At 47.9% G+C, this 25,593-nt stretch overlaps 1 protein-coding gene across 4 annotated transcripts in view; it reads left to right on the top strand.

Annotated features, from left to right (window-relative positions):
* Positions 1-25,593, top strand: part of HERC2 (HECT and RLD domain containing E3 ubiquitin protein ligase 2) — a 217,205-nt gene that overhangs the window by 165,703 nt on the left and 25,909 nt on the right. For all 4 annotated transcript variants that reach the window (XM_029083305.1, XM_029083306.1, XM_029083302.2 and 1 more), the window contains exons 65-78: positions 6,084-6,309; positions 7,109-7,280; positions 9,642-9,831; positions 10,357-10,494; positions 13,123-13,314; positions 15,779-15,932; positions 16,779-16,886; positions 18,885-19,016; positions 20,296-20,454; positions 20,945-21,063; positions 22,597-22,722; positions 23,124-23,279; positions 23,994-24,109; positions 24,241-24,439. In XM_029083305.1, the coding sequence (XP_028939138.1) occupies positions 6,084-6,309; positions 7,109-7,280; positions 9,642-9,831; positions 10,357-10,494; positions 13,123-13,314; positions 15,779-15,932; positions 16,779-16,886; positions 18,885-19,016; positions 20,296-20,454; positions 20,945-21,063; positions 22,597-22,722; positions 23,124-23,279; positions 23,994-24,109; positions 24,241-24,439 (2,187 nt within the window). The remainder of the gene's footprint in view (positions 1-6,083; positions 6,310-7,108; positions 7,281-9,641; positions 9,832-10,356; positions 10,495-13,122; positions 13,315-15,778; positions 15,933-16,778; positions 16,887-18,884; positions 19,017-20,295; positions 20,455-20,944; positions 21,064-22,596; positions 22,723-23,123; positions 23,280-23,993; positions 24,110-24,240; positions 24,440-25,593) is intronic.

Genomic DNA, 25,593 nt, shown 5'->3' with positions numbered 1-25,593 from the left:
AAATATCAGTACGTTCCTGAGCGCGTTGGATAAATTCATGGAGGAACAATCCGTAAGGGTTGCTTCCTGGAAGAAAAGATGGTGATGTTAGACGGTTACATCCTTGAGCGGCTAGGCACACGGTTCCTCTGAGCGTCCCGTTGCCACTTTCAGCGATCCGAGTACAAGAATCAGTTAATGGGTGGTGTCCGTTGAGCACTCACTGTGTGCGGAACACTGGACCGAAGCGCTTAGGGATGTACAGTGCAGTGGAGTTGCTGGACTTGATCCCCGCCCGCAAGGAGCGTACAATCTACTGGGGAAATCAACCGTTAAAGTAGATTAGGGGAAGTAGTAGACTATAAGAATATTTACATTCCCAGCCGACCACGGAAGAGTCTTTCAGATATACCTGAAGCGGGACGCCAGCTAGCGAATCGATCAGTCGTATTTATTTAGCACCTTCTGTGCCGAGCACCGAACGAGACACTTGGGAGAATCCAGGAGAGCTGATCTACGTGACTGCGTGATGATTGAACGGTACTAGGCGCTTTCAGGAATGCAATAGAGAGCATTTGCCGAGCAACCTGTTCGGACAGTTCCTCTGCCAAAATTGTCTTTCTCAGCAGCCAGTGTTGGTTCAAACGGGCAAGGTGTTTTAGATGAAAGTAATAATCTAAATTTAAGCAAATGATAAGGGCCAGGCAGTACCTACCCTGTTCTAGAGTTTCAGAAGAGAAACTGAGGGACTGCTCCTAAAAGAGGCAAATTATTACAGGAAACGGTTGGTGGTAAGTCCAAGGTGTAACACTAACAGAAGAAAGGACTTTTTCCACCCAAAGAAGAGTTCTGGAAGGCTTTAGGCAAATTCATAAGCCCACAGTGGTTATTAGAGGGGAAAGTTACGTATTAGGAAAGTATCTCCCCGCTCATGAAGGTGGATGTCAAAAAGGATATCCGTAATAATAATAATAATGGATTTTTAAGCATTTACTGTGGGTCAAGTATTGTTCTAAGCGCTGGGGTAGATACAAGCTAATCAGGTTGGACACAGTCCTTGTCCCACGTGGAGCTCACAGTCTAAGTAGAAGGGAGTCAGATTTAATCCCCATTTAACAGTGGAGGAACCTGAGGCACAGAGAAATTAAGCCATTTGCCCAAGGTCACAGAGCAAGCAGTTGGCAGATCAGAACCCAGGTCCTCTGACTCCCAGGCCCAAGCTTTTCCCCCTAGGCCGTGCTGCTTCCCCAGTAATCTCTTCAAATTTTTATTCCTCAACTGACACTTCAGTATTGTTGTACCACCTAAGCACTCCGACTCACTCAGCCGCTCGTAGGTACATATATTTCCCTCCAGTTGAGCTACAGATCTCCTTTTCCTTCTTCCTCCTAGCTTTAATGTCGTTCTCCCCAACTAGAACATAAGCAGCTTGAGGGCAGGGACCTCTCTTACACTCTCCCAAGTACTTAGTACAGTGCTCTTCACCCAGTAGCCACTCAATAAATACTATTGATTGGTGGATTGGCCTCACCTTCACCAACTCATGCATTCATTCATTCATTCAATAGTATATATTTGAGGGCTTAGTATGTGCAGAGCACTGTACTAAGCACTTGAAATGTACAAATCAGCAACAGATAGAGACAGTCCCTGCCCGTAGATGTGCGTACAGTCTAATCGGGGGAGACAGGCAGACAAGAACAGTGGCAATAAATAGAGTCAAGGAGAAGAACATCTCATTAGAACAATGGCAAATAAATAGAATCAGGATGATGTACATCTCATTAAACAAAATAAATAAGGTGATGAAGATATATACAGTTGAGCAGACGAGTACAGTGCCGAGGGGGAGAGGGAAAGGGGGGAGAAGAGGGCTTAGCTGCGGAGAGGTGAAGCAAGGGGGCAGAGGGAGCAGAGGGAAAAGGGAGGAGCTCAGTCTGGGAAGGCCTCTGGGAGGAGGTGAGCTTTAAGTAGGGATTTGAAGAGGGGAAGAGAATTAGATTGGCCGAGGTGAGGAGGGAGGGCGTTCCAGGACCGCGGGAGGACGTGGCCCGGGGGTCGACGGTGGGAGAGGCGAGACCGAGGGGCGGTGAGGAGGTGGGCGGCAGAGGAGTGGAGCGTGCGGGGTGCGCGGTAGAAAGAGAGAAGGGAGGAGAGGTAGGACGGGGCAAGGTGATGGAGAGCCTTGAAACCTAGAGTGAGAAGTTATTGTTCCGTGCAGAGGTTGATAGGCAACCATTGGAGGTTTTTAAGAAGGGGAGTGACAGGCCCAGAACGTTTCTGCAGGAAGATGAGCATGGCAGCGGAGTGAAGAATAGACCGGAGCGGGGCGAGAGAGGAGGAAGGGAGGTCAGAGAGAAGGCTGACACAGTAGTCTAGCCGGGATAAAACAAGAGCCCGTAGCAGTAAGGTAGCCGTTTGGGTGGAGAGGAAAGGGCGGATCTTGGCGATATCGTAAAGGTGAAACCGGCAGGTCTTGGTAACGGATCGGATGTGTGGGATGAACGAGAGAGCCGAGTCAAAGATGACACCGAGGTTGCGGGCCCGAGAGACGGGAAGGATGGTCGTACCATCCACGGTGATAGGGAAGTCTGGGAGAGGACTGGGCTTGGGAGGGAAGATGAGGAGCTCAGTCTTGGTCATGTCGAGTTTTAGGTGGCGGGCAGACATCCAGGTGGAGACGTCCCGGAGGCAGGAGGAGATGCGAGCCCGAAGGGAGGGGGAGAGGACAGGGTCAGAGATGTAGATCTGCGTGTCATCTGCGTAGAGATGGTAGTCGAAGCCGTGAGAGCGAATGAGTTCACCGAGGGAGTGAGTGTAAATGGAGAACAGAAGAGGGCCAAGAACTGACCCTTGAGGAACTCCAACAGTTCGAGGATGGGAGGGGGAGGAGGAGCCTGCGAAGGAGACCGAGAATGACCGGCCAGAGAGATAAGAGGAGAACCAGGAGAGGACGGAGTCCGTGAAGCCAAGGTGAGATAAGGTGTGGAGGAGGAAGGGATGGTCGACAGTGTCAGCGGCGGCTGAGAGGTCAAGGAGGATTAGAATGGAGTAGGAGCCATTGGATTTGGCAAGAGGGAGGTCACGGGTGACCTTAGAGAGAGCAGTCGCGGTACAGTGGAGGGGACGGAAGCCAGATTGGAGGGGGTCCGGGAGAGAATGGGAATTAAGGAATTCTAAGCAGCGACTGTAGACGACTCGTTCTAGGATTTTGGAGAGGAAGGGTAGTAGGGAGATAGGGTGATAACTGGAAAGGGAAGTGGGGTCGAGAGAGGGTTTTTTAGGATGGGGGAGACGTGGGCATGTTTGAAGGCAAAGGGGAAGGAGCCATTGGAGATTGAGTGGTTAAAGATAGAAGTTAAGGAGGGGAGCAGGGGAGGGGCAATGGTTTTTAAAAGGTGAGCGGGAATGGGGTCCGAGGCGCAGGTGGAGGGGATGGCACTTGCGAGGAGGGAGGAGATCTCCTCTGAGGTTACTGCAGGGAAGGATGGGAAGGTAGGGGAGAGGGTTGCGGCAGGGGGAGGTAAGAGGGGGAGGGGTGACTTTGGGGAGCTCAGACCTGATTGTGTTGTTTTTTGTGATGAAGTAGGTGGCCAGATCATTGGGGGTGAGAGATGGGGGAGGAGGAGGAACAGGGGGCCTAAGGAGAGAGTTAAAGGTCCGGAACAGTTGGCGGGGGTGACGGGCATGGCTGTCGATGCATCTACTAACAATAATAATTGTGGGATTTATTAAGCACTTACTATGTGCCGAACACCGTACGGACTGCTGGGGTGGATACAAGAGCATCAGGTCTTGGGGAAGCAGTGTGGCCTGGGAGTCCGAAAGACCTGGGTTCTACTCCCAGCTCCACCACTTGTCTGCTGTGCGACCTCAGGCAAGTCACTTCATTTCTCTGTGCCTCAGTTACCTAATCTGCAAATTGGGGATTAAGACTGTGAGCCCCTTGTGGGACAGGGATTGGGTCCAACCTGAAAATATCTTGCATCTACCCCAGCACTCAGAAGGGCGCCTGGCACATAGTAAGCACTTAACAGACACTTGAGGCTCACAGTCAAAGTAGGAGAAAGAACAGGTATCGACTCCCCATATTGCAGAAGAGGGAACTGAGGCTCAGAGGAGTTAAGTGACTTGCCCAAGGTTACGTAGCTGATACGTGGCTGGATCGGGATTAGAACCCAGGACCTCTGACTCCTAGGCCCAGGCTATTTCCACTAGGCCACACTGCTTCTCTGCATTTCACAAGGTGGAGGAGTCACCCTATTTCTGCCAATGCTACTTTCAGACCTTTCTGCCCCTTCTGTCTCTCTCTCACCAGATGATCATAATAATAATGCTATTTTTTAAGCGCTTACTAAGTGCCGAGCATTGTTCTAAGTGCTGGGGTAGATCCAAGATAATCAGGTTGTCCCACGTGGGGCTCCCAATCTTAATCTCCATTTAACAGATGAGGTCACTGAGGCACAGAGACGTGAAGTGAAATCCTGATCTTCCCCTCCACCACCGAAAACAGCCGCTCATTATCCTCGTACTTTGCTGCCCTCGTTCCACCGTCCCAGTTCTGGGGAAAGTGGATGCCTTGCTCTCTTTCCTGCCCTCTTTCCCCATCTCCTCTGTTGAAACTTGGGATTTCAGCATCCGGACTGTGGATCCAGTGTAACGTAGTGGAGAAGGCACAGGCCCTGGAGTCATTCAGTCATTCAGTCGTATTTCCTGAGCACTGAATTGAGTGCTAGGGAGAGTACAATATAATAATAATGTTGGTATTTGTTAAGCGCTTACTATGTGCAGAGCACTGTTCTAAGCGCTGGGGGAGATACAGGGTCATCAGATTGTCCTATGCGAGGCTCACACATTTTACCCCCATTTTACAGAGGAGGGAACTGAGGCCCAGAGACGTGAAATGCCTTGCCCACAGTCACCCAGCTGACAGGTGGCGGAGCCGGGATTCGAACCCATGACCTCTGACTCCCAAGCCCGGGCTCTTGCCACTGAGCCACGCTGAATAACATAACAGACACGTTCCTGGAGGACCGAGGTTTCTGTTCCTGGCTCTCCCATTTGCTTGCTGTGTGACTTCGAGTAAAGTCACTTAATTTCTCTTTGCGTCAGTGCCCCCATCTTAAATTCCTGTTCTCCCTCGTATTTAGACTGTGAGACACAGGGACTGTGTCTGACCTGATTAACTTGATTTACCTGCCCATGGTAAGCACTTAATAAATACTTGTAATATTATCATCGTCATTATTATTATCACTGTGTGTTTTCTCTTTGCTTCCCCCTACCGTCTTCTTTCTTTCACCACTGTCCCCTGTTTGCGAGCTACTCCTCTCCCGAATTTCCCTTCTGACTCTACTTGGCTCTTAATCTCCTTGTCTCCGAACCACTGCTCGTGCTCTTCCCCCCGCGAGAAACTCCTTCCCCTTCCGATCCACCAGTTCCTCTTCCTCCTCACTTTCTAAAGCCTCCTCCTGCATTGTCCATTCTGAGCGCTTAGTACGGTGCTCTGCACAGAGTAAGCGCTCAATAAATGCGATTGAATGAATTAATTTCCCAACTAATCCTCCCCTCTCCATATCGCACCTTTCCCTCGATCACCGGTAGCACTTCTACGTATAATAGTCTGTTCAGTCACTTGGTAGCTTTGCTCCTGCCGGTAGAATTTGCTCTTCCTCTTGTTGCCCCGCCTATCTTCTCTTGAGATTGTAAACTTCTCGAGGGCAGGAACCGTATCTTTTACTCTTCGTTTATCCCCCTCCTAGCTCACATTGTGCAGTCCGGAAACGTTAGTGACCGAATGAGGGTAAGGAATAAGGGGGCGTGCCTGATCCCGTTGCCGTTTTTCGGCCTGGTCTCCCCCCGAGAGATGGGATGGGAGATCGTAGGAATAGAGCGGAACAGCGGGATTTCGTCCTTCTGTGGCCAGCAGGGAGAGAGGAGGGAGCGCCAGCTGGAGGTAAAAGTGGATCGGAGAGATGACTCTCCCCTCCATTCCTGGTGGAGTCAAAATCCGGGCCCACCCATCCACCTGGTCCAGTCTAAACTAGCCCACCTGTCTCTGTAATGTAATCTCTGGAAAGTACCGAAAGGTTTCTCTCCCTCAGGTGTACGCTTGGGGTGACAACGACCACGGCCAACAAGGCAACGGGACCACAACGGTCAACAGGAAGCCCACACTCGTGCAAGGCTTGGAAGGCCAGAAGATCACCCGCGTCGCCTGCGGCTCGTCCCACAGCGTGGCGTGGACGACCGTGGATGTCGCGGCTCCGTCTGCCCATGAGCCGGTTCTCTTCCAAACAGCCCGGGACCCTTTAGGTGCTTCCTATTTAGGTAATGCAATTTGGGGCTCTAGCTGGCGGGGTTCGTGCTTCGCCTCCCGTCTGCCGGCGAGGAGCAGAAACGCAAATGACGGCAGAATGACTTGCCTTCCCGGGGAGGATTCGTTCAGTCGGAACGGATGGGTAGTTAGGATTGAAGATAGAAATATTGCGTCGTAGTAAACCGCGTGGAGCCTTTCCATTCGCCTCTAGGCTCAGGGATTCTGGTCTCCGATACCGTGGCGAACACTGGCCGGCATCGCCGGCGAGGTCAGGGCACCCTATAGAATCGCGTGACCGTTCGTCGAGTCTTAAGCGCGGTGTGAGATGGCCGTGCCGTCAATAGTTCGGGGAGCCGACGTTCACTTTGGCGATTGTGATGACGTGCAAGTCTCAACATTTGAGTACGGAACATTTGAAAGCCTATAGAATCGCGTGATCGTTCGTCAAGCCTGAAGTGCGGTATAAAATGGCTGTGCCGTCAATAGTTTTGGGAACCAACGTGCACGTTGGCGATTGGGATGACATGCAATTCGTACTAAAGTCTCAACATTTGAGTACGAACCATTTGAAAGCCTGCCCGTTCATTCGGTCTACCGACGGCTGCTTGTCGAAACATCGCAAGAGGATTTGGTGGGAGGAACCGGTGTAAGAGGGTCTTTAATTGTTCAGGGCAGATACTGAATTCAGGATCCCCTCCAGGCATGATAAAATTCCGTTGATATAGGAAGCGGTGTAACTTGGAACTGGAATTGGACTCCGTTACCCAGAAACATAACTTAAAAAAATGATGGTTGTATTTTCTTTATTAGGTGTTTCTTCCGATGTAGATCCTTCTGCTGTCAGTAATAAAATCAGTGGTTTAGGCAGCTCCAAGCCCAATCGCCCTTCTCTGGCCAAGATTCTTTTGTCATTAGATGGAAACCTTGCTAAACAACAGGCCTTATCTCACGTCCTCACTGCCTTGCAAATCATGTATGCCAGGTAGGTGTGCCAAACTCTTTTTAACTCTCTTCTGCTTAGCCTAAGTGTTGGTAAAGAACATAATCAGCGCTTAATAAATTCATTCATTCAATATTCAGCGCTTACTATGTGCAGAGAATTGTACTAAGCGCTTGGAATGGACAATTCGGCAACAATAAATGCCATAACTCTTTTCCAGTAAGCCACTAGAAGGATTCTTTGCTGAAAGTGCCTCTCCAGTATGCATGTGGGGTGAAGAAAATCAGGGGGCGATTAAATACAAAGCAAATTGTTATTTCTTAAGTTGCTGAGAAGCAGTGTGGTGTAGTGGAATGAGTCCGGACCTGGGAGCCAGAAGACCTGGGTTCTAATCCCCAAACTACCACTGGGCTCTTGTGTGCGACCTTAGGCGAGACATTTAACTTCTCTGTGCCTCAGTTTCCTCATTTGTACAACGGGGATTAAATATCTGTTCTCCCTCTCAGTTAGACTTCGAGCCCCATGTGGGACAGGGACTGTGTCTGGCCTGATTATCTCATATCTTGATTCTATTTATTGCCATTGTTCTTGTCTGTCTGTCTCCCCCGATTAGACTGTAAGCCCGTCAAAGGGCAGGGACTGTCTATCTGTTACCGATTTGTACATTCCAAGTGCTTAGTACAGTGCTCTGCACATAGTAAGCGCTCAGTAAATACTACTGAATGAATGAATATCTCCCCCAACATTTAGTAAAGTGCTCGGCTCCTAGTAAGTTCTTAGCAAATCCCCCCGGTGGTATTATTATTGTCGTTATTGTTTTTATTCAGTTGACTTGCGAGTTCAGTGGTTAAGGTGTACTGTGACGTGTTGCTGATGAAAATGCCTAGATTTTCCTCCCAAGGCAGTACTCGGGGGTGTTACGGCTTTCACAGCCGTAAAAGCACACTTAGGACGTGCATTACTGACAATGTACCTCCTCTTTCCTGACTTTTCATTCTGTCCTCAACTTCTCTGTGCCTCAGTTACCTCATCTGTAAAATGGGGATTAAGACCGTGAGCCCCACGTGGCACAACCTGATTACCTTGTATCTACTCCAGTGCTTAGCACAAAGTAAGTCCTTAACAAATGCCAAAATTATCATTATTTACTATTATAAAGGGGAAAGGTAGGCTGTTCAATGACCAGTATACTTCTACTTTGTCTTAGCATTTATGTACATGTTTTTATTTTACATGTTTTATGTACATATTTTTATTTTACATGTACAGGTGTACATGTAAGTCCTCAATTATTTGTGAAATATTATCTATCATATATGAAATATCATCTATTTCGTCCTGATATGTTAATACAATTTCCTGTTATGTCCCTGTTTTTCTCCCCACCCCCACCCACCCCATTTTCCACAGTTTGTTCATAATTTCCGTTTGCTGTCTTTCCCCGTTAGATTGTAAATTCCTTGATGGTCAGTAATCCAGATCTTTCTTTGGATGTCTTCATTTTAGGGTATTTAATATGCTGCTTCACGTGCACTCAATAAAATACCACCCTTGATTTATCTGGGATATGTGCTGTAACAGAGGGTGAGAGGAGGAGAATGTTTTTTGGGGAAATGTGCACATAAAAAGCAATGTGATCTTTCCATTTGTTTCTCTGAACTTTGAAAATAAAGCTTAAAGTAATGCGTAGCAGTAGTTGCCTTAAAAAAACTGCTAGTAGCCCCCTGCCATTTAGTTTTAGTTGGATTTACGTGGAAATCTGTGGAAACTAGATATTTGCCGCAGGTACGTATATAATAATAATGACTGTGGTATTTAAGTACGTACTCTGTCAAACACTCTGCTAAGCTAGGGTGGATTCAGGATCATCGGGTCTCGAATGGGGCTCAAGTCTAAATAGGAGGGAGAACAGGTATTGAATCCCCATTTTGCAGGTGAGGGAAGTGAGATACCGAGAAGTTACGCGACTTGCCCAAAGCCACACAGCAGACAAGTGGCAGGAAGGGATTAGAACCCAGATCCTTTCACTCCCAGTCCCATTCTCTTTCCACTAGGTTGCGCATCTCTGCTTCTGTGCATCTCTTGGCCAACACGAGAATCGGGGGGGCAGAGCTGTTGTATTTCAAGAAGAGGAGGGAGGGCTTGGCACTACTATAGTCCAGGTCAGGATGTAAAAAAATTATTTTAGGAGCACAGTGGTACTTACTGAGCACTTACTGTTTGCAGAGCATCGCAGTAAACACTTGGGAGGGTCCCGTTGAGTAAGGGGATGGGGTCTTGTCCTCTCCGTTAAAGCTTGAAAAAATGCTACTGGTAGCGACGGCTTCTCTTTGTGCCTTTGGTTTATGTGGGATGGGGGGAAGAATGTGCGTTTTCTCAAATAGTATGTTGTTTTGGTTTTAGAGATGCAGTGGTTGGAGCCCTAATGCCTGCCAGCATGATCGCCCCAATAGAATGCTCCTCTTCTTCGTCCCCCGCCCCACCCTCTGACGGCTCGCTTTTGGGAAGTCCCCTGAACGCAGAGGAGTGCGGGGGAGCCACCGACGTAGAAGACAGATTAAGCCCAAACCCGTGGCAGGATCGGAGAGGAGAGGTGAGGAACCAGCTCAGAGTAAGCATTGGCCACCTTCTCCTGATGCCAGGCTGGTCTGATCAGTGCCGGGTTGGCTACGCAGGGGGTGCGCCCGCTCCCAGTGGAGAGTTCTTGCCGCCGGAGGGGAGGCGGAGCCCAGAGCCTGAGGGATTCGAGTTAGCGGAGGGTGACTGGAGCCACAGCAGCAGGGAACCCCGAAAGTGGAAGTGGGAGCCACTGTAGCGGACCACCAGGACAATATCGTGGATGGGGCTCCCTCAGATTCAACTGTACGAACCCTCTCTGCTTCAATCCCAGCTAAATCTTGAAGAATTTGCCTCTAAAATACCCTTATGAACCTTAGGGTCGAAGGGAAGGATTTTAAACATATTTAGAGGGGTTCCTTGGTTAGACCGAGCGCTTTAGGGAAGCTTTGCTATTCTGAAAAGCTCAAGTTTCTGTAACTGTGCTGGCAGAATTGATCCCTAGCTCTGGTAGTCAGGGGAAGCTGGTTTTCTGGCGCTCACGCTTGTGCTCTTCAACTAGGCGGCTTCTTCCGAAGACGCTGTGACTCCGTCGGCACTGACTCCGTCAGCTGCTTCCGCCTCTTCTCGACCTTTCATCCCCGTCACCGATGATCCCGGAGCTGCCAGTATTATTGCGGAGACGATGACCAAGACCAAAGTAAGGATTTTATGCTTTTGACCCTGAGTTGGATGGAAAACCTGGTGGTAACCTTGGGCGTGGCTCAGGGGGTCCCGTGAAGCAGGCCTAGAATGTCCAACGGACAGTTCCTGAAGGGTTTTAGGACTCTAATTCACCATCCACCTAGGAACCAGTCTCAAACCACTGGCCATGGGTGCTGCGACTTGAAATCAAACTGAAATTATTCAGTGATGGCGATGATAATAATAATCTTGATGGTATTTCTAAAGTGCTTACTGTATGCCAGGCACTGTTCTAAGCAAAAGGGTAGTTACAAATTAAACCGGTTGGACACAACCCCTGTCCCACGTGGGGCTCACAGTCTCGATTCCCCTTTTACAGATGAGATAACTGAGGCAGAGGGAAGCGAAGTGACTTGCTCGAGGTCCTACAGCAGACAAGTGGCGAAGCTGCTATTAGAACCCACGACCTTCTGACTCCCGAGCCCGTGCCCTGTCCACTACGCCACATTAATCCACCCACCATTCCTTTTTAATCCCAGCTGCAGCTGGAGGGCAGAGGTGTTGGGGAGAGGGAGAAAGGGAAGGAAAAGAGGGCAGGAAGGGAGGGAGGATGGATTTAGCCCATTCTCCACATGAATTTTCTCAGAATAGGAGCTGAAAACTCATATCTCTTACCTGTCTCCCCCCCTCCAATGAAAAGTCAGTATTTCCTCTTCTCTGCCTTTCAGATTTCTGCTCTGCTCTTGGGGAGGCCAGGGGGTGCTTTTACCTCATGACTCCAAGCCCTAACCTCTCCCTCAGACCCCATGGAAGGATGGGTTGTGGGAGGACTGTACCGATCTGGTGGCCACCCCTGGTTTAGTTTATAAGAACAATTGGCCCGATTCTACACTGAGAAAGCTCCTCTGTCGCGATCCACTCTTCTACCTTTGTAGTTGAATGAACTCTTTTAGGCCTCTGGAAGAGGGTGTCCCTTAAATCCCTCCATTGAATTCCCATTGAATTCCAGTATAATAGCTCCAAGCCTTCCTTCCGAAGCCGGTAATCTTCATCTGAGTGTGGTACCCCAGCCTTTCAATTAATCCATGGTAGCTATTGCACGGTAATCTTCATTTGAATGTGTTACCCCAGCCTTTCAATTAATCAATCTACCGTATCTCTTGCACGCTTAATGTGTGCAGAGCACTGTACTGAGCGCCTGGGAGAGTACAGTACAACAGAGTTGGTAGACACGTTCCCTGCCCAGAAGGAGTTTACGCTTTAGAGGGGGGAGATGGACATTAAAATAAATTACAGATAGATATTCTGGCTTTAGGACTGAAGGAGGTGTGAATATCACATGCTTAAAGGGTACAGATTGAAGGGCATCGGTGACACAGAAGGGAGAGGGAGTAGGGGAAATAAAGACTTAGTCAGAGAAGGCCTCTCGGAGAAGATATGAAAATGGGGAGGGTGATCGTCATTTGTACGTGAAGGGGGAGGAAGATCCAGGCCAGGAGTACATTCAGTGGCAAGGGGTCATCAGTGAGATGGACGAGATTGAGGTATGGTGGATAAATTGGCTTTAGATGAGAAAAGTGTGCAGATTGGGTTTTATTAGGAAATCAGAGAGGTAAGGTCGGGGGAGAACTGAGCGAATGCTTTAAAGCCAATAGGAGTTTCTGTGTGATGCAGAGCGGATGGGTAGCCACTGGAGGTTCTTGAGGAGTGGGGAAATATGGACTGAACTTTTAAAAAAAAAAAAACTGCCTGCTAGAAAGAGTATGGGCCTGGGAGTCCGAAGACCTGGGTTCTAATCCCAGCTCTGCCAGTTGCCTGCTGTGTGACCATGGGCAAGTCACTTAACCTCTCTGGGCCTCAGTTTCCTCAACTGTAAATGGCGATTAAATCCTACTCCCTCCTACCTAGACTGTGTGCCCCTTGTGGGACAGGGACTACTTTGAGCCTGATAAACCTGTATCTATGTCAATGCTTAGAACAGTGCTTGACACATAGTAAGTGCTTAATAATGATGTTGGTATTTGTTAAGCGCTTACTCTGTGCAGAGCACTGTTCTAAGCGCTGGGGGAGATACCAGGTAATCAGGTTATCCCACATGAAGCTCACAGTCTTCATCCCCATTTTACAGATGAGGTCACTAAAGCACGGAAAAGTTAAGTGACTTGCCCACAGTCACACAGCTGACAAGGGGCAGAGCCGGTATTCGCACCCATGACTTCTGACTCCCAAGCCCACTGCTTAAGAAATGCCACCTAAAAAAACAACAAAAAACTGATCTGTGCAGCAGAGTGTAGTAAGGACTGGAATAGGGAGAAAGAAGAGGCAGGGAGATCAGTGAGGAGGCGTTTTGAAATCTAAATGCCAAAGACACAGTTTCTTGCTTATGTTGAAGGTGCGGGGTTGTTAAGAAAATATTTTCCTCGAATCACGTTACCGAGGAATGTGGACGTTCGGAGTTTTTGGTTTCTAAGTAGATTTACTGCTAAAGCACATGTGGAGGATGTAAATGGTTATAGGTCCTAGAACAGGGCCAGCAGGCATGTGACCGTCACTTAGGAGTGGTTTTCTGAATCGACGTATGAATAAATCTGTGGAAATATACTTTTTCCAGTTTCCGTAATTGTTTGCTCCTTTCATCTTTCAGGATGTTGAAAGCCAAAGCAAAGCGTCGGGCCCGGAGCCCCAGGACCTGGATGAATTCACAAGCTTGCTGGTGCCAGATGATACTCGGGTCATGGTTGACTTGCTGAAGCTGGCTGTGTCCGGCAGGGCTGGCGACAAGGGAAAGGAAGTCCTTTCCGCGGTGCTGTCTGGCATGGGCACGGCCTACCCCCAGGTGAGGTCCCACGTGTTTAGCAAAGAGCCCCGGTGAATGTCTGTTGACTCCCTTGGCAGGAGGTGATCGTCTGCGCTGCCCACAGGGCAGCAGTGCAACTGTCGTAAAGCATTTAGGAAAGCCTCCGCGGGTTTGATGTGGGGCTGCAGGATGAGGGGTTTATGAAGGAAGGTACGGCAAGAATGCTTGATGGACTAGGTAGGTTTGAGGGAGACCTTTTGACAGTAATAATAATACAGAGGTAGGTCAAACCCCGTGGCTCTGTTCAGGGAACCTGGTTTCCAGCAAATAATGCAAGATTCATTCATTCAGCATTCCTCATTCTTTGCAGAAAACTGTCCTCGCTGCTGGGGAAGAACATCTTCCCCCACGTGTAGTTGGCATTGATAATAATAATAATGTTGGTATTTGTTAAGGGCTTGCTATGTGCCAAGCACTGTTCTAAGCGCTGGGGTAGATACAAGGTAACCAGGTAGTCCCACGAAGGGATCACAGTCTTTATCCCCATTTTGCAGAAGAGGTATCTGAGGCCCAGAGAAATGAAGTGACTTGCCCAAGGTCACACAGCTGACAAACGGCGGAGCCGGGATTAGAACCCATGACCTCTGACTCCCAAGCCCGGGCTCTTTCCACTGAGCCACGCTGCTTCTCATTAGTACCTGTCTCCAATGGCTTGTTAGCTCCTGTCTCCTAACGCTGTCGTGCTCTCCCAACTTTTTAGTAGAGTGCTCTGCACCGAACAAGCGCTCAGTAAATTCCACTGATTGGTCGAATATAATAAAGGACAGACCAGACTGAGTCTCAGGGCCTCACAGTTTGAAGCGAGGGCTGGAAGGTCAGCAACAGACACAGGTGGAAAGATTGTATAAATAATAGAGAAACTCAAGAGCCCGAGGTTGATGAGACACCATGAAAGGGATAAGAAGAAACACAAGAACGCCACGGTGGGTTGAGCCATTTCCGTACTTGACGGTGCAGTCCAGTGTCCAGTAGTCCCGAAAGCCGAAGTCTTCCTAAAGTTCTCTCATTGGCGCGGGCCAGCGGGGCCACCTGAATCCTTCCCCGGCAAAGCAGGTCCGGAGCAGAGCCCCGGCATGATGCTGGGGTTGGGGGGTGGAGGAGGGCTTGTGTCCCAGGCTCCCTGACCCGATATAATTGTCTGCCCAAGGCCAAGCCCACCTACAGCGTGAGCCCTCCCTGACCCTGGCTCAGGTAACTGTTTTTTATTTTCTGGGTGATGAGGAAAAAAAAGGCTAGTTTTATCCATATTTGTTTATGCCTCTCCTTTTTTTCTCCTTATCCTGTCTTATGGGTTTGAATGAATTTTGCCCAACCTTGGGGTGCCTTTCAAGTGTTTAGTCTTTGCCCCAGTGGTATCGTGTTTATTCCTAAGAAGTTCCTCTGCTGCTACTGAGTTACCCCTCAGTCGTCACGGAGATCTGGGACCTGCTTATGTTGGCTCTGGGTACTTTGTTGGTAAGAAGTGCCTGAAAAAGGCGGAAAAAGGAATCGTCATTCAAGTCGGGACAACGGGTTTCTTTGGGAACCTGAAAGCCCCAAATTTCGCATCCCTATGAATCAGGTACTCACTGATCTCTAGGTTTTTGAAGCAAATTATTACTCAAACCTCTCAACTGGTGAAATGAGTTTATCAACCCATTGTGTAGAAAGAGTTCCTAGGCTTATTGTATTTACATAAATGCAGCACAAATGGACCAGTTAGAATTGAAAGATTATAAGGAGAATTTTGCATCTTAAGTCCTTTAGATAATCCCAAGCCTTTATCCTTAGTCTTTATGGACTACTAGAATTCCTCAAGAGGGTGTTCCATGCAAGCATGGTCCTCTAGGCCCCCAGACCGCCAATATTATTCTGTATTTTAGATTTTTATCCACAGCAGTTTTTCATTCACGACATAAAAATTCGAAGTTGATAATTATGTTTTCTTCGCCAAATAAATGACGGAAAATAACGAGGAGGGAAATGATTAGATAGTTATTTCCCCTCAAAAAAGAAAAATCCCTGCCAGCTTCTAGCAGGATTTGTATTTCCCCCTTCTGGAGCCCTGCAGGGATCGGGGCAGCCTTGGGTCGCGAGGGATCATCGGGAGCTGCTGGGAAAATGACATCCATGCATCTACGCCCCCCAAGGGGGGTGGGGTGAGGAGAGGTCTGGTCCCGTACACCTCACAGCGTCGGACAGGATTAGATGCCACCTCTCTAAGGCATGTAGTTTAGGTCTAGCCGTGCCGAACTAGGTTGACCAGAGGAAGGTTCTGGGTGGCCTGCGGGGTGCGAAAACAGAAATGGGAGTCCAGTCCATGGCCAGCAGGCTGATGTTGGATCAGGCGCCAGTTATTCTGAGAACACTGGCCTTGACTAAGCCTTTCACCTAAAGACTGTTTTCAGGAAGCACGGTTCTGAAGATTTCTTATATGCCCAATTTTCCCCTTTCCTCCTCCTAGGTGGCTGACATGTTACTGGAGCTGTGTGTAACAGAATTAGAAGACGTAGCTACCGATTCTCAAAGTGGCCGCCTGTCCTCTCAGCCAGTAGTTGTTGAAAGCAGCCATCCTTATACTGACGACACGTCCACCAGTGGCACTGTTAAGATACCAGGTACTGGGCGTGCCTCTGCGTGTGTAGATCCATGCGCTTGTTGGCCTGTCTGTCGGGTAACTAAGGCACGAGAGGGAATACTGAGCACTAAATCATGTATGTTGTATCACCTCGAGACCACAAAAGTGATTACTCATTTTGCTAAATCTTGTATGAAGCATCTTCTTGGGCCTCGCTCTCCTCATCTGTAAAAGGAAGATTCAATATCTGTTCTCTGTCCCCACCATTCATTCATTCAATAGTATTTATTGAGCACTTACTATGTGCAGAGCACTGTACTAAGCGCTTGGAATGTACAGTTCGGCAAGAGATACGGTCCCTGCCCAATGACGGGCTCACAGTCTAACCGGGGGAGACAGACGGCAGAGCAAAACAGAACGAAACGAAAACAAGACAGCGTTCTCACGATAAATAGAATCAAGGAGATGTGCACCTCATTAACAAAATAAATAGGGTAATAAATAATATATACAAATGCGCACAGTGCTGCGGGGGAGGGAATTGGGGAGGGAGAGGAGCAGAGGATGGGGAAGGGAGAGGAGCGAGAGCAGAGGGAAAAGGGGTTCAGCTGAGGGGATGGGGGAAGGCGGAGGAGCAGAGGGTGAACTAGACTGTGGGCCCCATGTGGAACAGAGACTGTATCCACAATGATTATCTTGCATCTTTCCAAGAACTTGCCCCATAGTAAATATACACTTACAAAGATACCATATTATTGAATGCTATTCCATTGCAGTGCCAGAAACATTCTGCGTATCGAATTTGTGTCGATGAAAGTATCTTCCTGGTGTATTAATAACTAAAGGTGACTCTGTTTTAAGGGTTTCCATGCGTTTTGCTCCGTAGGTGCAGAAGGGCTCCGAGTGGAATTCGATCGTCAGTGTTCTACGGAGCGGCGTCACGATCCCCTCACTGTAATGGATGGCGTTAACAGGATCGTCTCAGTGCGATCGGGTGAGGAAGCTCCCAGCGATCTATTCTTTTGGAAAACAGTGTTTCGGTTGTCTTAGTAATCAGCGTTCTTTGAGAGTCTTCTTGTGTACGGAACACTTTTAGGTGCCAGTAGTGAAAGTATGCAGAAACTGAATAAATTGAATTAACTTGAATTTCCTTCTCTGCGCCTCAGTTACCTCATCGGTAAAATGGCGTTTAAGACTGTAAGCCCTACGTGGGACATAGACTGTGTCCAAGCTGATTAGCTTGTATTTTCCCCAGTGCCTTCTTAACAAATAACATAAAAAAATAAAATAAAACCCAACATCTGCTTGTTGTTGGGGGTTGTTAGGGGATAACGTGAAAAGGGAGGTAAGGCGTAGCCCTGGAAGAGGTAGCTGTTTTAGGAGGGCTCTGGTGAGAGAAGGGGTGAGGTTCTGGCAGATTTGAAAGGAAAGGGACATGCATAATGGATTGGAGGAGGAAAATTGAGGTCTAGTTTAAAGGTGAGCTTGGGAAGAGTGAAGAGCGTCGGAAGAGGGCCTGGAGGATTCATTCATTCAACAGTATTTATTGAGCGCTTACTATGTGCAGAACACTGTACTAAGTGCTTGGAATGTACTAATCGGTAACAGATAGAGACAGTCCCTGCCCTTTGACGGGCTTACAATCTAATCGGGGGAGACGGACAGACGAACAGTGGCAATAAATAGAGTCAAGGGGAAGAACATCTCATTAAAACAATAGCAAATAAATAGAATCAGGGTGATGTACATCTCATTAACAAAATAAATAGGGTGATGAAGATATATACAGTTGAGCGGACGAGTAAAGTGCCGATGGGATGGGAGTGGGGAGGATCAGAGGGAAAGGGGGGAGAAGAGGGTTTAGCTGCGGAGAGGTGAATGGGGGGTAGAGGGAGCAGAGGAAAAGGGGAGCTCAGTCTGGGAAGGCCTCTTGGAGGATTTGGAATCTATTAGTCAGGAGTTTCTGTTTTGGGATGTTGATGGGAAAATAGGTTGATAGATTAGTTTTAACTCTTATTTTCTAATCTGCTTTCCTTGTTGATAATGGAAAATTATTATTTCCAGTGAATTTTCACCCATTCTGGCAGTATAGGCAAGATAAAACTCATCAAGCAGGAATAAAGAGGAATGCCTTTACAAATGACTCTCCCCAAGAGCGATGACATCTTCAAGATTAAATGCCTGGAGCCAATTAACTATCACCAGTAGTTTAGTCACTGTTTGTTGGATGGGGGCATTAGAATGCCAGTGTTGGGCGGTGTCTAGCAATGGGTAGAAGATAGAGGCGAAAAGAAACCAACATTTTCATACTTGGTATTTGTCATTTTTCAATTTTATCCTTTATCCTTTTGGTTTTTTGAAATAGTAAAAAAAAAAATCCATTAGATTTACTGAACACCTGCTGAGTGCAGAGCATTGTACTCAGCATGTCAGATTGCTTGGATCATTATGAAAAATATGTGTGTTAGAGGTGAAGGGTAATAATTCTCCCAAGGTAAAATAAGGTTCATGTTGGAGCATCATCCCGGAGGGGAATATCGCCGAGGAGAAAGAGAGCGGGGCTGGGAATCACCACACCCATCTAATCCCAGCTCTCTTTCTGACCTGCGGTGTGACCTTAAGGAAGTTGCTTTGCCTCTTTGTCCTCAGTTTATTCATCTGTAAAATGGGAGTAATAATACCAGCCTCTTCCTACTTTACAGGGCTGTCGTGAGTGTAAAATGCGATAATTGGTATGCAAGTGATTTGGAAAAATGAAAATGCTTACAGGAGAATAAAAGTATCGTTATCATTAATGTTTAGGGCTTAAGACCCTTGAGATGGAAAGACGTCAAATATATATAGGAAGCGTAAACTTCAAAACCATGCCTTACTTCCAAGCCGTGATTTAGCCTGCGAGAAGAAATCTGATTGCACTATACCAAAGATTCTGTGACTCTGAGACACTGATATCTTGGAAACCATCACCTGATGGGCTGTTTTGATTCGATAGGTCGTGAATGGTCCGACTGGTCCAGCGAGTTGCGGATTCCAGGAGACGAATTAAAGTGGAAGTTCATTAGTGACGGGTCCGTGAATGGATGGGGCTGGCGCTTCACTGTCTACCCGATTATGCCAGCTGCAGGTATAATGGGAATCTTTAATAAATCAATTAATGGTGTTTTTTGAGCTCTTATCGTGAGCTCATCCATACTGCATCCACGTTAATATAATCACTCATCCTATCCCAAACTGTACATTCCAAGCGCTTAGTACAATGCTCTGCACATAGTAAGCGCTCAATAAATACAATTGAATGAATGAATTCCACCTAGATTACTGTATCAGCCTCCTTACTGACCTCCCAGCCTTCTCTCTGTCCTCACTGCAGTCCATGCTTCACTCTGCTGAAGGTAGGAGGGAGAAAGCTGGGGAACCCTTTAAGCTGATGGGAAGGAGTTTCTGTTGGACGTGGAAATGGGTGAGATGTCTGAGGGGAAGACGTGGACCAAAGGGTTTTGAGAAAAGTGATCCCGGCAGCAGAGTGAGTGTGGACTGGAGAGGGGAGAGACAGGAGATAGGGATGTCAGCGAGGAGGCTGATGTAGTAATCAAGGCCGGGTAAGCGTTTAGATCAGCACGGTAGCCGTTTGGATCGAGAGGAAGGGGCAGATCTGAGAGACGTTGTGAAGGTAGAATCGACAGGATTTGGCGTCAGACTGATTGTGTGGGTTGAACGAGAGGGAGGTCGAGTAATCATGCTGGTGAGACAGGAAGATGATGGCGTTCTCTGTAGTTATGGGAAAATTGAGAGAGGATGGGGCTGGATGGGAAGATAAGGAGTTCAATTTGGGACATGGTAAGTTTCAGGTATCAGCGGGATGTCTCGAAGGCAGGAGGAAATGCAAGACTGCAGAGGAGGAGAGAGATCAGGATTCGGGAGGTAGATTTGGGAATCATCCACATAGCGATGATAGTTGTAGCCTCTTGGTTGTATTTTCCGGTTGATGGAATCTTTTTAAAATCTGGATGATATTGAAGCCACTTGTCACGAGACTGTTTTTATACAGCATTGTTGAAGAGTGTTTTTAAAGTGTGAACATGCTGGGCCGGCCATTTGGCCAACCTGGCGATGCCTGTGCGAAAGCTGATACGTACAGCATCGATGCTCTTTGACGAACGGTAGAGAAAGGAGTGGAAGGTAGAGCACCGTGAAGTCTTTCCAAAGTTTGAGAAAGTCTTTGTTTTCCTTGAGTCAGCCTTGTCGTTGTTTGGATGACAGACTGACATTAAGTCAACATTTTTGGGATCATAGCTTTGCAATATTTGCAAAACTTTGGTGATGGTGGGCTAATTGGAGTTTGCTCAATGAAGATGTAGTGACCTTTTCCAAACCCTCCCCGCCCCCCAAAATTATTTTTTCAGGCCCCAAAGATCTCCTTTCAGATCGCTGCATCCTCTCCTGCCCATCGATGGACTTGGTAACGTGTCTGTTGGACTTCCGCTTGAATTTGGCTTCCAACCGGAGCATAGTTCCTCGGCTGGCAGCATCTCTGGCGGCATGTGCTCAACTCAGTGCCCTGGGTAGGCTTAACGTTTTCAGCAGTGCTTTGGTGTGGTCTTCCCATTGGAATGATTCAGATGCTTTTAATTGTGGGGCAGAAAGTGTGGGGTTCTTTCCTGTGAAATAGCCAACCAGTTGGGGCCAGAGTGTTTTTTCAACTTAATCTTCAGTTATTTGGGTCTTCCTTGTTTCTTGGGGGCAGAGCAGCGTGGCTTAATGGAAAGAGCACGGACTTGGGAGTCAGAGGACGTGGGTTCTAATGCCGCCTCCTCCACTTGTCTGCTGGGTGCTCTTGGGCAGGCCGCTTCACTTCTCTGTGCCTCAGTTCCCTCACCTGGAAAATGGGGATTAAGACTGTGAGCTCCACATGGGACAACCTGATTACCTTGTATCTACCCCAGCGCTTAGAACAGTGCTCGGCACATAATAAGTGCTTAAATACTATAATTATTATTATTATTTAAAAAGATATTCTTCAAGCCTCCTACAGGATGTGTGTGATTATTTCAGCTGCTGGCCACAGAATGTGGGCACTTCAGAGACTGAGGAAGCTACTTACTACAGAATTTGGACAATCTATCAACATACACAGAATTCTTGGAGATAATGATGGAGAAACTCGACCTATGGTAGGGAAAGTATGATGTTTAAGAATATTCGGACCATTGACATCTTAAACAGAATATTATTTCCAGGGCTGAAGAGACAATGATCACAAGTTTAAGAGAAAGGGCTATAATGATGTGACCAGTCCACCTTCCCCAGTTCATTCCTCCACCTATCCCCGAACCTCGTCGTGTCCTTTGCTCCAGAGCACTGAGCAGGCTGGATTGCTAGAGAAGCACAGCGTGGCCCAGTGGAAAGAGCCCGGGCTTGGGAGGCAGAGGTCATGGGTTCGAATCCCATCTCTGCCACTTGTCAGCTGGGTGACTGTGGGCAAGTTACTTAACTTTTCTGTGCCTCAGTTACCTCATCTCTCAAACGGGGATGACGACTGTGAGCCTCACATGGGACAACCTGCTTACCTTGCATCTACCCCAGCACTTAGAACAGTGCTCTGCACATAGTAAGCGCTTAACAGATACCAACATTATTATTATTATTATTAGAGCCTAGAGCCCACCCAGACTGACCCCGGTTTGGCGACTCCAAAGCAGTCCATCAATCCATGCTATCTTGGGGGCACTTTGTATGTGCAGAGCACTGAACTGAGTGCTTGGGAGTGCACGGTAGAGGAAATAGACACGATATCTGTCCTTAAAGACCTTGCAATCTAGTGAAAGATGAGCCCAGCCTCCCTTTATTTAGGGCAGTGCTTTGACTGCTCCATCTGTACGCCCTCACAGTCATCTCTGTGGGCTTCTGGGACTTCATTTCCCCCTAGCCCTGTTTTCATTCATTCATTCATTCATTCATTCAGTAGTATTTATTGAGCGCTTACTATGTGCAGAGCACTGTTCTAATCGCTTGGAACATACAGTTCGGCAACAGATAAAGACAGTCCCTGCCCAGTGACGGGCTCACAGTCTCATCGGGGGAGACAGACGGACAGGAAGGATGACGGTGTCATCTTCAGCGATGGGAAAATCGGGGAGAACAGGGTTTGGGTGGGAAGATAAGTTTTGTTTTGGACGTTAAGGTCGAGGAGGACAACCAAGTAAAGATGTCTTTAAGGCGGGAGGAAATGCAGTGAGGGAGAGAGATCGGGGGCGGGAATCACATGGGACATAAAAGAACTAAGTCTTGCAATGAGAAGGTGGGGAGAAAAAAAGAAGGAAAAAAGGAGGAAAAGGAAGAGGATGGTATTAGAGCACTTCAGATTTAATTTCTACTGCATCCCTGCTGTACTGCCCTTGTTCTTATCCTCCCCCAACCCGTCTCTTACCAAAGCAGGGCCTGGTGAGAAAGCGTTCTGCCTGGCCCAAGTGCTCTTTCCCAGATACGATTGCCCCTTACAGTTGGAAATCCTCCAAGAAGACCCCTCTCCTCTTTGAGGAAAATGAAAATGTTCCAGTGCCCTTCAGGCTTGCCTGACTGCAGTGTTAGCATCACACTTTTCAGAAACGAGACCAGAACCTCTAGCTTTCCACACCAGTTAGCAGCCGTGATCGAATGTACGATGCCCCCAGGATGTACAGTGAGAAGTTTGGTTTTTCCCTCAGAGTTTCACAGGCAGCGCTCTAGCCGCTCTGGTGAAAGGCCTCCCGGAAGCTTTGCAGAGACAGTTCGACTACGAAGACCCCATCGTGAGGGGTGGCAAGCAGCTACTCCACAGCCCTTTCTTCAAGGTGAGTGGCTGGGGGTGGCACGCGCACATATTCTTGGTGGGTCAGTGGCAATTTTACCTGCGATTCCAGACCTATCAACGAAGCCTTCCGGCTCAGTTCTTCAGGGGGCATTCTTGCCAAGGTTTATTCCGTGGCAAGAATATCGCCGTTCTTCTGTTACTCCTGTTGCTTCATTTCCAAATCAAACCTGAATGAAATCTTTTGAACGTTCCCAGACCTTTGTCAACGTGGCTCTGCTTAGCTGCGTGTCGCAGATAATGGAAAGGCAACCCCAAGCTCCTCCCAGGGGAAGAAGTTGGGTCAGTTCGATGCTTGGAATGGGACTCGAATCAGAAGTTCTAGTTGGGATTACGGGAGGCTTTCCAAGAGTTTAGCCTCACTTCTGTTTTCGCTGGTTGCAGGTGCTGGTAGCTCTGGCCTGTGACTTGGAATTGGATACTCTTCCCTGTTGTGCGGAAACCCACAAGTGGGCTTGGTTTAGAAGATACTGTATGGCCTCCAGAGTGGCTGTAGCCCTGGATAAACGAACTCCATTGCCCCGCCTGTTCCTCGATGAGGTATTTTGGGAAAGTCTAAACCCGTTTTGGCAAATGAAGGTTGTCTGAGAGAGAAAATTTAATTGTGAAATCACTTTCTACAGGACCCCCAGCTAGGGTATAGGGTATAGATATAGATCTGGTTTTTTTGGTAAGGTCCTATTGTAGAAGCGAAGAACAAGCTGTCAATTTTGCACAGGGAGGATGCCTATTAAAAATCAAACTTACGCTAGGGGTTTCATGACATCAGTATTTTACTGTGGGCGCTCCGGACTCAATGGAACTAGGTTATGGATTTGGTTATTGTACAGTTAATATTACAATATCAGCGGCCTCTACGTAACTGACTCACTGCCCATATATTCCCTCTCATTGCTGCCCCAGTCCGCTGGAAGAACCTGTGCCATTCCGGAGACTGACCAAATATTTTCATTGTTCCGAGGGAACGACTAGTCAGCATCTCCGTCCTTCTAGTTCACTCATAGTATTCCTCGTAGACTGTAAGCTCCTTGTGGTCAGGGATCGCACCTACCAAGTCTCTTGTACTCTCCCAAGCACTTAGGACGATGCTCTGCATGCAGTAAGCATTCACTAAATACCACTGATTGATTTGTGTTTGCTATGCACCTGTCTAACCCCGATTCCAGTGGTTTCATGTGGGTCTTCAGAACTGACATCTGGAACATTTTAAGGGTAAGTAGAAAGCGTGATTCTAATCTAAGCAAATTCCTCCAGGTGTCCAAGAAAATCCGAGAGTTAATGGCAGACAGTGAATCTATGGATGTCCTCCACGAGAGCCACGACATGTTTAAGAGAGAACAAGATGAGCAGCTGGTCCAGTGGATGAACAGGTGATTATAGTGGGTCCCACGTGACCCGTTGCCATCTTTTATGACTTGCCCTTCCAGGCAGGCATCCGTTTGTGTGAGCCATCTAGCTCTCCTGTAGGTCCCTGGGCACGTTTCTCCTGTGTTCCTTCCAGACGGCCAGACGACTGGACCCTCTCCGCCGGAGGCAGCGGGACGATTTACGGTTGGGGTCACAATCACCGAGGTCAGCTTGGGGGCATCGAAGGGGCGAAGGTCAAAGTTCCGACGCCATGTGAAGCTCTTGCCACTCTTCGACCAGTGCAGTTAATTGGAGGAGAGCAGACTCTGTTTGCGGTGACTGCTGACGGGAAGGTAGGGACCTGCGGTCCGTGTTACATGTAGCTTATGCACGGTATTTGAGTTGGACTGAGATTCTGTCAGACTTATACATCGCCTTCAGTAGGCTTTGAGTGCCTGCAGAGTGCTCAAGACCGTCCTCAATGGCTGAGGAAAAAATGAACAAAATAATTGGCCAGTTCCTCCCCTTTAAGGAGGGAAGATAAACAACCATTTGGAATTGAGTATCAGTAAAGATAACACAGCAAGCTCTGAACCATTTCTGCCTCAGCAAGTGCTCAGAGCAGCGTCTTGATGTCTTTGGCCCTTGTCCCTTCTCTGTCCTCTATCCCACTCCCATTCCAGCCAACAGAAAACCCTCTCGTGTTGAATTTTACCGAGAACGTTCTCCTTCCCTTGTGTTCTGCTCTTGCAGAGTGTGGAGTTTAGGAGCGGTGATGGTTGAGGGCTTGGTTGAGGGGTAACCTAGTCGTGACCACCCCCACAGGTAACCTGGTCCGGCAAGGGGTAGGTGGGGAGGGGAGACTTGCACCCCACTCTCCTTACCCCACTCTCGGTTCCTGCTTTATAACTTATCCATCATATATTGAAATCTTACCTGCATTAACAGTGCTGATGTCAAGGAAGCAGATCCTTTTCTAAATCTTTTCTGAGACGCTGGACATGAGTTTGCAATGTATGCTTGTCAACTATAAAAGCGATATTAATCAGTGGTATTTTTTGAGCACTTACTATGTGCAGAGCACTGTACTACGTGCTTGGGAGAGTACAATCCAACAGAATCAGCAGGTATATTGCCTGCCCAAAATGAACTTGCAGGGAAGAGAAGGTTTAGTTTTACCGTCAGCGAATTTGCTACAAGTTTTCAAAAGAAATCACAACTATATGTTAAAATGAGTCATACCTTCTTCCATTGGAGATGGCTAATGTCTGATTCATGTGAAAATTAAGTTCTGAGACGACGATGAGGACAGAATCAAGAACAGAAGTGGTCTGGGCTGTGTGCTTTCCCAGCTGAAGTTACCAGTACAGAAAAAGGGGGCACTTTGCAGGAAGAAATTCTGTTTCAAGATGCGTTAGAGTAAGAATCTTTGATTTTTCTTCTGAGTCACAGCATCTTTTCAGTAACAGGACTGAGCGTAGACCGGAGTTCCTAATCATAAGGAACG

The sequence above is a fragment of the Ornithorhynchus anatinus genome, chromosome 18 (assembly GCF_004115215.2).
Source record: "Ornithorhynchus anatinus isolate Pmale09 chromosome 18, mOrnAna1.pri.v4, whole genome shotgun sequence".
Lineage (NCBI taxonomy): Eukaryota > Metazoa > Chordata > Mammalia > Monotremata > Ornithorhynchidae > Ornithorhynchus > Ornithorhynchus anatinus.
Note: the sequence above shows the minus strand (reverse complement) of the source record. Positions and strands in the feature narration are given on the sequence as shown.